Here is a 9,566-nt window from a genome sequence, read left to right as displayed (position 1 = left end):
AGCCGGGGTGCCCTCCCCATGCCAGGGCAGAGCCCCCGTGCCGGGACCAGGGCCTTCCCCGCACTCCTCTGCCGTTTGTGTGCTCACGGCCGGCCTAGCCCGTTGGCAGAAGGGCCGCACGGTTGCTATGTCAGTGCATCGGGCTGCCAGCCACGGGCTGCCGCGTTCTTCACTTTCTTTCCTGGTGCTGCCTTCCTGTGCCCAGCGAGCGGCTCTTCGCAGAGATGGCCGACGTGATGGCTGCTGAGGGCTGGAGGGATGCAGGCTATGAGTTTGTCTGCATTGACGACTGCTGGATGGCCCCAACGCGGGACGAACAGGGCAGGCTCCAGGCTGACCCAAAACGGTTCCCCAGCGGGATCCGCCAGCTGGCTGACTACGTGAGTGCCACCTGCCACAGTGTAGGGCAGTGACAGCAGTTGGGGACCCAACCTCCAGCCACGCTGGGAGCAGGAGAGGAGAGGGAAGGCCAGGTGGGGAATGGCTGCATAGCTGCTGAGCTAAGGCCCTGCCTGCCAGAGTTGGGGTTTTGCTTCCTTTGTTGGCCCAGCTCCGCTTCCTCCTGCCTTGTGGCTCCCATCCCCAGTTCTTTTTCTGTCTGCCAGCACAGGTCCACTCCAAGGGGCTGAAGTTGGGAATCTACAGTGATGTTGGGAACAAGACATGTGCTGGCTTCCCTGGCAGTTACAACCACTACGAACAGGACGCCCAAACGTTCGCCTCCTGGGGTGTGGACCTGCTGAAGTTTGATGGCTGCAACTCTGGCACGCTAGAGCTGCTGGCAGAAGGTAGGCATGGGCTCAAGGCAGCACTGCACCATGGGTTGAGAATATTCTGCAGGCAGCAGCAATTCTAGGCCCAGGGTGGGCTCCAGAGAGTTGCTTTTCCCTGAGCATTTAAGGGATTTCCTTACAAAAGCAGGTATGAGATTCTGTTCCCAAGCCCAGGGTAGTGAGTATTGCTGGCCCAAGTTTCATCTGTTCAGCCTCCTGGAGCTTGCACTGAAGTGCACAGCTTGAAAAAGCAGCTTTCTCACACCAGAGACCACATCATGTCAAGCACAGAAACACTGCATACTGTGGGCGCTCTCTGCAAACCGCTGCCTCAGCTCTTAACGAGGCAGGGGCTTTGCCCTTCTGCAGTGCCTTTACTGGAGAGCTCAAAGTGTTTCACACACTTAACCCTTAATCCCTTTGGTGAGGCCATGTCAATGCGAATCAGCGTGAAGCTAGAACAGCTTGTGTCAGCTGTAAAAAGGGCAGTTATCAGGGCTTTTAACAGAAAAGAATGAAGGGACTTCTGGCATGAAAATCCTACTGGGGTTTTCATTTCAAAGCACGCCAGTGTAAATCCCAGTTCAGACGTTATTTGCACTCAGGCTGGCAAGTCAACAGCAGTAGCTCACTGTGCCGAGGGGGCTTGGCTACAGACTCTGTAAGCACAAGCAAATCCCAGTGCCACAGGAGCAGATTTGTGGGAAGAACAATGCAACTCAGAAGGCGGTTTTCTCTTGACTGGGCTCTCGCTGCTGGCACAGTCAGCACCACCGTGTTTGGCAGCCGGAATCGTGCATGCAGTCCTGGCTCTGCCTAGCAGAGAGAACCTGCCCAAGTGACAATCCCGTCAAAGCCAGCTGGTGGGGGTATATGCCAGCTGCCACAGCCAGGAGCACAGCTCAGCACCCCAAGTCACAGCTGAGCTGAAAGCTCTTGCTGGATCATATGTGTAACCCAGATACAATCCAGTTGTATTGAAGCAGTTCCAGGGGAGAGACCAAACTTTTCATTCCCTCTCTGCTGATTAAAAGGGACTTAACAGGGCTGTCCGAGGACAAGGACAGGAAAAAGCTAGTGCTTTTGCATTGTTGCCCAGTCCATATGGCACAAATGCCTCATAAGAACTCCTGCAACGTTATCCAGCAAAGCTGTATCCAGCAGCTTGACAGACACCAACTTGTATTTCCCAGGTATCTAGATGAAAAGATGCCACACAGCAAAACTGCAGCCTCTTGCCAGGGCTGTATGTACAAAGATCAGCAGTCTCGGAGCAATAAGCCTGCCAATGACCTGTAGCAAAGCTGTGAAGAAGCTCACCTGTCCTTGGGAGGCAGGAGACTCACTGCAGACTACAAGCTTGCATGTCCTCCCCGTGGTGTTTCAGCTGTAATAATGTGTTCAGCCTTAATTTTGCAAGAGTTGAACTGAAACCTGAACCTGTGACATTGGATTAGTTCCTCTGTTTGACCAAGGAGATTGTGTAACCTCTGTCTGATCTGTCCTCTTTGTTTAGGTTACAGGCGCATGTCTCTGGCCCTGAATAAGACTGGAAGGAGCATTGTGTACTCCTGTGAGTGGCCTTTCTACTTGAGGCCTGTGCAGCAGGTAAGGAGTGTTTCTCAAGGCTTATCCTGGGACTGAAAGTGGGAAGAACAGAAAAGTATTAAGACTGCAAAACAGCCTCCCAAGAAACTTGCTGCTCTCTGGTCTGACAGAGAACAAGACTAAGGTGGAGGAAACCCACTTTTTAGAGCCCTGAAGTGTACCTGAGGAGAGTCATGACTCTGCTGAAAAGAATTCAGTAGGATCCTGCAGCATATGAAGACACGCCCCAGCTGGAGCGTGCCAAAGAACACAAGCAGCATCCATCTGCTTTCTGTCTCCAAGGAACCAAGCAACAAAACACTGGCAATGCAGACATGCAGCTAGCAGATAGTTGGGTGTTATTCCTCCTGGACGCAGAGTGCTGCAGACTCAGCCTTACAGTCACCTCCAGGGACCAGGACCTTAGGACAGCCTATTTAACAGGAATTCTCCACATTGTTTACCAACAGATTTCTGCCAGCCAGTGTCCATGACTGACATGTTGTTCTCCACCCACAGGTGGCTTCCCCTGTGCCACCATGACAGGATGCTGCCATTCCCTCCCACTGGGAGTTAAATGCATTAGTCACCAAAGGGTGTAAGCCCAAGAAATGGCAGTAATTACTGGGATGTCACAGTTTAATCTCACTGGCCCTGTCACACCTTCAGTAAAAGAGCACTCAAAGGGATTTTCTAACAGAGTCACATAGTCACAACTATTCTCCCAGGGGAAGCAGTAGTGTTGTCTGGAGCATGGCAGACTGGAGTTACTGGGCACAAGGCATCCTAGGGAACCAGCATGCACTAGATTATCCAGATAGCTGGTGATGGAAGGTGTTATCATAGTTCTCCCCCAGATTATCCCTGATTAATTTGTACAGTCTTGTTCTTGCACAGCCAGGCTCTCTAGCTAATCACATTCGCTGTTTTGGCAGCCCAATTACACAGAGATCAAACAGTACTGCAATCACTGGAGGAACTTTTTTGATGTCTATGATTCCTGGAGTAGCATCAAGAGTATCTTGGACTGGACAGCACTTCACCAGGACAGCATTGTGAAGATAGCTGGGCCAGGGGGCTGGAATGATCCTGACATGGCAAGTAGAGCAACACCCACCTCCCCTGCAGCACCAGCAAAAAATCCTTTCCTTGCCTCTAGGCTGAGAAGGATGGGAAGGGAGAGAAACATTGAGGGGAAGGGCTCTAACAGGGCCCTGGGATCCAGAACTTGATGAGGGGGTTCTTGGCTGGAAAGAGAAAGAGAACTACGGCTATGGACAGTATTGAGGAAGTGCTGTCTCTGTGTAATACAGCTTCTACAAGCAGTGCCAGTTCAGAACACAGGCATGGCCGTGGGAGACAAGTCTCCGAAATGCTGATCTCCCACCAGAGGGAAAACCCCTGGGTGCTAACATTGCAAGGAAGGAATAGTTGCATCTAAAAGCAGATTCTTAAACTCTGCCTAGGCAGATCCTTCTTCACCTCCACCAGTGGTTCATCCTAAATGCCACACTAGTCATGCCTTGTCTTTCCCAACCAGCTGGTTCTGCTCCTGGTGCTCAGCCTACCTAACCAGTCCCCAAATAGGGGTTTCACCGTCAGCATCCTGTCATTTACCAGTGCTTGGGTTGGTGGCCCAGTTTCTCCTCAGCAGGCAGCATTATCAGCTGTTTTTTGTTTTGTCACAGCTGGTGATTGGAAACTTTGGGCTGAGCTGGGACCAGGCGGTGACTCAGATGGCAATGTGGGCTATCATGGCAGCTCCCCTCTTCATGTCCAATGACCTGCGGCACATTAGTCCTGAAGCCAAGTGGCTGCTCCAGAACAAAGAGGTGATCGCCATCAACCAGGACCCGCTGGGCAAGCAGGGATACCAAATCACCAAGGTACAGCAGGACCAGGCTAGGGGTGCTGTGTAGGGCACAGGCAGCCAGCCTCTTCAGAAAAGGGGCACTGGGGACATACAGGGTATAGAGGAGCACTTAGGGTTTGGGAACAGGAGGCCAGTGACCCCACTTGTTCCTGACGCCTGCTTAAACAGGCAGGCATGAAAACCATGAGTTCTGCCTCCCCTAACGCAAGGCCTGGGTTTATTTTTTCCTTGGCAGGACAAGAACTTTGAGCTGTGGGAACGGCCCCTGTCTGGCCGAGCCTATGCTGTGGCGGTGCTGAACCAGCAGGAGATTGGAGGACCCCAGAACTTCACCTTCTCCCTTACCTTCCTCGGCAATGGGCTGGCCTGCAACCCAGCGTGCTCTGTCCGGCAGGTCCTGCCAGCCAGCAGGGACTGTGGGGTTTACAGCTGGGTCTCCTCCCTGAGTGTGGAGGTGAACCCAACAGGCACCGTGCTGCTGAAAGTAGTGGCACTATAGGAGGCACAAAGACAACCTTTTTGTAAGCCTCAGACTCTGCCTAAACTCCTTGCCCCAAGAATCCTGCCTCCTTCCTCCAAGCAGGATGCCTTTGTTTCTCCTCAGGCATTCACTACTCAAGTGCTTCTATGTAGACATTGAACCTTCAGCCTAACATGACAAATGCCCATCACTCCATCACCAACAGATAACAGAGAGAGGGGTGCTGCTTCTCGTTTACCCTTTCTCTGGCATCTCACCTAACTCCTTCTGCAGGAGGCTATAAGGGCCCCAGCAGGGCAAGAGCTCCTGTTAACACCCACTGCCACTACCAACCAAAGAAATGCAAAGCATACATGCAGCATCCTACAGCTTTCCTCGAGCATTTCAGGGACAACAGGGAAACACCCTGGCTGCCTTGTTCTTGCTTTACCAGGCTGGGGCAGAGAGTCCAAGAACAAGAAAAGCTGCTCCTACCCCCATTGAAGAAGCCCAACACTCTCCTCAGAGTGTGGACATCTACTTCCACCTTCTGACAACTCAGGGACTGGCCTAAATCACTGCACTTCTTAGCAACTGCTTTCTTGACAGCTACCTGCTTATTATCAATGTGATTAGAGTATCATGCCTTAGGACTTGGCTTTTTGAGGGTTTCTCCTTACCCCAGGAGTCTTCCTCTCACTACTGGCTGTCTTTAGATGACAATTCCCTCTCCACCCTTCACAGGGCACTGAGGTCCCCTTCCTCAGTGAGCTGCCTTCCAGAAATACCTGTGTGCTTGCCTTCCACTGCTGGCAGTAGCCTTTAGGTTGAACAACAGGTCCTTTTGAGACAGGAGATGGATATTTCATCATTTACGCAACCATCATGTACAAGTATGTTCTCTTGTGACCACTACTCAACCAGGATACCTTGATTTGTTCTTATTTCTGTGATTAAGCATTTTGATTAAAATGTCCCTTAGAAAGGCTAAGCTTTTTCTTAGTTCCACTGAACAAGAGTACAGCATGATATCTAAAATTAAATCAAGTTTAAGAAAACAGGCCAGTTTGTTCCAGTCACTAAGTTCTTGTGAAAATTGTCACAATTACTACAAAGAGCGCTCAGTAAAGCTGACACAGTGCAGCCATATGGTCCATCTTGCAGACAGAGGCCAAAGCCACTGCTACTGACAGCTTAAGCAGCAGGAGTTTGGAAATGCCAGTCACATTGGCCAGTACTGAATAAGCAGAAATACAAATTCTGTTACTGTTTGGTAACTGGGTGCTCAGTCCCTATGAAGATGTGAGGAGGCATTTCTCCATCCTCCAGCTCTATTTCCACTACAAGAAAGTTACTCTTAAGAGAGCTCTGCACTGTGCTCCCAGCACCTGCCAACAGTGGACTTCCTACTCACAGGTAGCAAACTGCTGCCTCAAGTGGATGATCCCATCAGAGCCCAGGGTGGGCTGTTTTCTAAGGTACCATGATGCATCATTGCCTGTCAGTCACCACTCATTTGACACTTCAGTGCTGTGCTCAGGCTTTGTCTTTTCAGGAAAATTCTAAAAGGTGCCAACAGGAGTCAGACACAGGGGGCAGGCAGCCGAGGCCTGTCACACCATCATTTTCAGTGGGACAACACACAGCTGGGGGAACCATGGGCATGAAGCTGTCCCTCTCCCATCTCTGAGCTACCTTAACACCCACAGCTACTGCACATAGGTCACAGCAGCCAGTAACCACTGCCTAATGTCGCAGGTGACACTTTATCAGATTAAGCCCCTAGCTGCTCCTGGGCCCTCGCTGCCCCTTAGGGCCTACAGCCAAATGCAGGAGCTGTTTGGGAAGTTTCAGAGCACTCTGGTCCTTACTGTGTTGAAACCATTGCTGGGTGCAAGGAATCTTGCCTGCCTCTCCTCTCAGGTAAAGTCTTGGAGAAGGAAGAGGCCTACTCAGGCAGCTCTGCTTCCCCGCCCCCCCCAATCACAACTTCATCTACCAACAATTCAAATTCAGCATAACATTCCTGAAATGGAGCCACTGTAAGAGACACACGTTTTAAATGTAACAAGCTGCATAAGTTTAGAGGAGGCCCTTCTGAAGACAGCTTTCTACCATGGAAGCTCATAAATAAGCCTCGAGAAAAGCAGCAGCACAATGCTCACACATAGAAGCCACTGGTGCAAAGATCCATCAGAGCCTCAGGCTCTATATACACTCTAGAACACCTCTTGGTAACAGTAAGGAAATCCCAGCCATTGGCAGCATTTTTTCAAAAGCCTTCAGATTACAAACTGTTCATTTACTAAGCAGCTTTGCAAGCAACACCTTCCTGTTGGCTTGATGTACTTGCAAGTTCCATCCCACCAACAAGATACACAAAACCAAGCAACTGTTCACTTCCAAACACTTTAATATGGTCCATAACAATGAGTACGTTGGAGCTTAGAACTGGATCACCTGGCCCTGTAGGAAGGAAGAAACAGAGCGAGTTTATTCGCCACTGAATGTTGCCACCGTTTCTCAGCCACTCACGGTACACAAACATACCTTTCTCTTCTTGTCTCCTCCCAGTTCAAAGTGCTTGCACCTCTTAATTGCCAGCATCCTCTTGGACCTGCAGTTGGGCTCCACGCACTCCAGCCTCAGCACAATCTTCTTCGTGGTCTTCGCCTGGGAGGAAAGAAGGGCATATCAATGAACAAAATAAGCAGACAAATTCCCACTCTCAGGAAAAACTTGTTATCTGCACTCCTGCAGCTTGTTCTCAAAGCGTAAAGAGAAATGCTACCACCACAGTTAGGCTCCCCCCATTAAAACCAAGAAGGCACCTTAGAGATCAGTACAAGAGTATAGTGGGTCTGTACCTTCACAATAAAGGACACTGGCAAAAGCTTTGAGTGGGGCAGGGCTGGTCCCCTGCAGAGATCAGCCATGCTGGAAGAAAAGTCTGTGCCAGTGAAGCCATCAAGGAATAGGCACTTCTGCAGTGTGGGAGAACAGACTGACAGTGCTCAGGAGAAGTTCAGCAGAAAGCCAGGCAGAAGAAACACCTGAAAGCAGCACAACTGACAAAACCTTCCCTGGAAGAAGCAGCAACACAACGTGCTCAATGCAGACCTGTACCTACTGGGAAGTTAGATGAAACTCAAAAGACTACAGGGGGAAGAATCCAAAGCTGCAAGGCTGCTGTAGCAGCTGGACAGAGCTGTAACCACCAGTTATAAGCCTCAGCCGATCATCCATACAATGCTGACTGGGAAGAAACAGAAATGGGGATGGCAATATACAGGTGGAGCACGCCAAACTGCAAGAGCAGTACAGCTGCTTTGTGTACCCTGCTTGCAGATGCATTTTCTGCAAGGTCTCCCCGCTTCCTGGCAGAAAGTCAACTTGAAAAACTGCTGTCTCATTTTTTTGTTCTTGCTGGAAGACTTCCTTAATATCGCCAACAAGAACACCAGGGCTTTCCAGCAACAAGCCAAATAGCTCTGTAAAGCGTAACTAAACAGTTCACACAAAAACTAACAGATCAGCCCACAGGGTTTTGCTTCTCTGCTGTAAATGCCACAGATTTGCCCCCCTCCCCCCACCTCCTTAGCAGGAGGTACATGGAGGCACACAGTGAAAACATGCCACAAGTCTACAGTCCCAGGTACTCACGCTGAAGAGGAAGGATGACAGCAGGTTTCTACAACTTGTCTGTAACAGAACGCATTGCTGCCCTACCACTGCTGCTTTGAGACTCTCAGGAAAGGCCTAACGCAGCAGCTCTCATTTACTGGCTCAGATATATGGATTTCCCTGGAGACAGCGAAAAAACAATGTCGTGTTCTGTGGTACCCCCAGGAGGTGCACGTGCTTTGCTTCTATCATAGCCTTGTCAGTGAAGGTAGCCTCACTATGCAGAGAGCCTCACAAGCCTGGCAAAAAGTTTCAGTGATAAACTACTGACTTCATAAGGAAGGCAAGCAGCAGGCTCCCTCTCCCTTACTCTTCCCCTTTGACAAGCAACAAGGAAAACACTCCTTTCATTAAAAACAACACTTCCAATAAGATCCCGCTACCCTACTGTGTCCAGGCTCCCTGCAGAAAACCTGCTCTGCAAAGACATGCTATGTCACTCCTGAAAAGAAAGGAAAAAAAAAAAAAAGGAGCCTCTACATGAGTCAGGAGCACCAGAGAAGATAAGCTGATGGGGATGGGGAACTTACACTCCCCGGACAGCACTACCAGCACAGAGCTGCCATAACACAGCTTGAGCACAGGACCACCACAAAGATGCAGGAGGCCAAAGTGTCCCTCTTCATACGGGGGACTGCCAAGAAAGTTTCAGGTCCTCCTTCCAGGAGCAGCACTCACCTTCTTACGGAAGATGGGCTTTGTCTGGCCCCCATAGCCACTCTGCTTCCTATCGTAGCGTCTTTTTCCTACAGGAGAAAATGTCTCTGTTCAGGCAACAACTCAAGACATGATACAAGCACAGCTGGCACTCTTACCAAACCCTAGCAAGATCTCAGCCTGCAGCTCCACAACCAGAAGCAATCAGAAGCAATCCCCCCTTCACAACCATCACCCTAGCGTGGGGCATGACCAGCCAGGCCCCACGCAACTTCCGCCGGACCGTGCTCCAGAGTGCACCCGTCCCTACCCTGGGCGTAGAGGGAATCCTTCCCCTTCTTGTACTGGGTGACTTTGTGCGGCTGGTGTTTGCCGCATTTCTTGCAGTAGGTGCGACGGGTTTTCGGGACGTTCACCTGGAGGGACAGGGAGAAGTCGGTCAGCACGGCCAGGAGCCTTGCAGGGAGCTGGAGAGACGCCACACCATGCTCCGGGGACCTCCTCGCTCCGGCGCTGCCAGGCGCAGCCCGCC

At 50.8% G+C, this 9,566-nt stretch overlaps 2 protein-coding genes across 2 annotated transcripts; one reads left to right on the top strand and one right to left on the bottom strand.

Annotated features, from left to right (window-relative positions):
- Positions 1 to 208: 208 nt before the first annotated feature.
- GLA (galactosidase, alpha) lies at positions 209 to 4,732 on the top strand. The gene is made up of 6 exons (XM_010282208.1): positions 209 to 380; positions 611 to 788; positions 2,290 to 2,381; positions 3,296 to 3,457; positions 4,049 to 4,246; positions 4,469 to 4,732. The coding sequence occupies exons 1-6, from the start codon at positions 225 to 227 to the stop codon at positions 4,730 to 4,732; spliced, it is 1,050 nt and encodes a 349-aa protein (XP_010280510.1). The 5' UTR covers positions 209 to 224.
- A 2,358-nt stretch (positions 4,733 to 7,090) lies between these two features.
- Positions 7,091 to 9,490, bottom strand: LOC104615525 (60S ribosomal protein L36a; the record flags this gene model as incomplete). Its single annotated transcript, XM_010282209.1, has 4 exons — positions 7,091 to 7,159; positions 7,244 to 7,366; positions 9,056 to 9,123; positions 9,345 to 9,490. Coding segments are annotated over 4 exons (358 nt in total), but the record flags the coding sequence as incomplete, so codon positions are not given.
- Between the last annotated feature and the right edge of the window lie 76 nt (positions 9,491 to 9,566).

Source organism: Phaethon lepturus, unplaced genomic scaffold (assembly GCF_000687285.1).
Source record: "Phaethon lepturus isolate BGI_N335 unplaced genomic scaffold, ASM68728v1 Scaffold57822, whole genome shotgun sequence".
Classification (NCBI taxonomy): Eukaryota; Metazoa; Chordata; class Aves; order Phaethontiformes; family Phaethontidae; genus Phaethon; species Phaethon lepturus.
The sequence above is the reverse complement of the archived record's forward strand: the minus strand, read 5'-3'. Positions and strand labels throughout refer to the sequence as shown.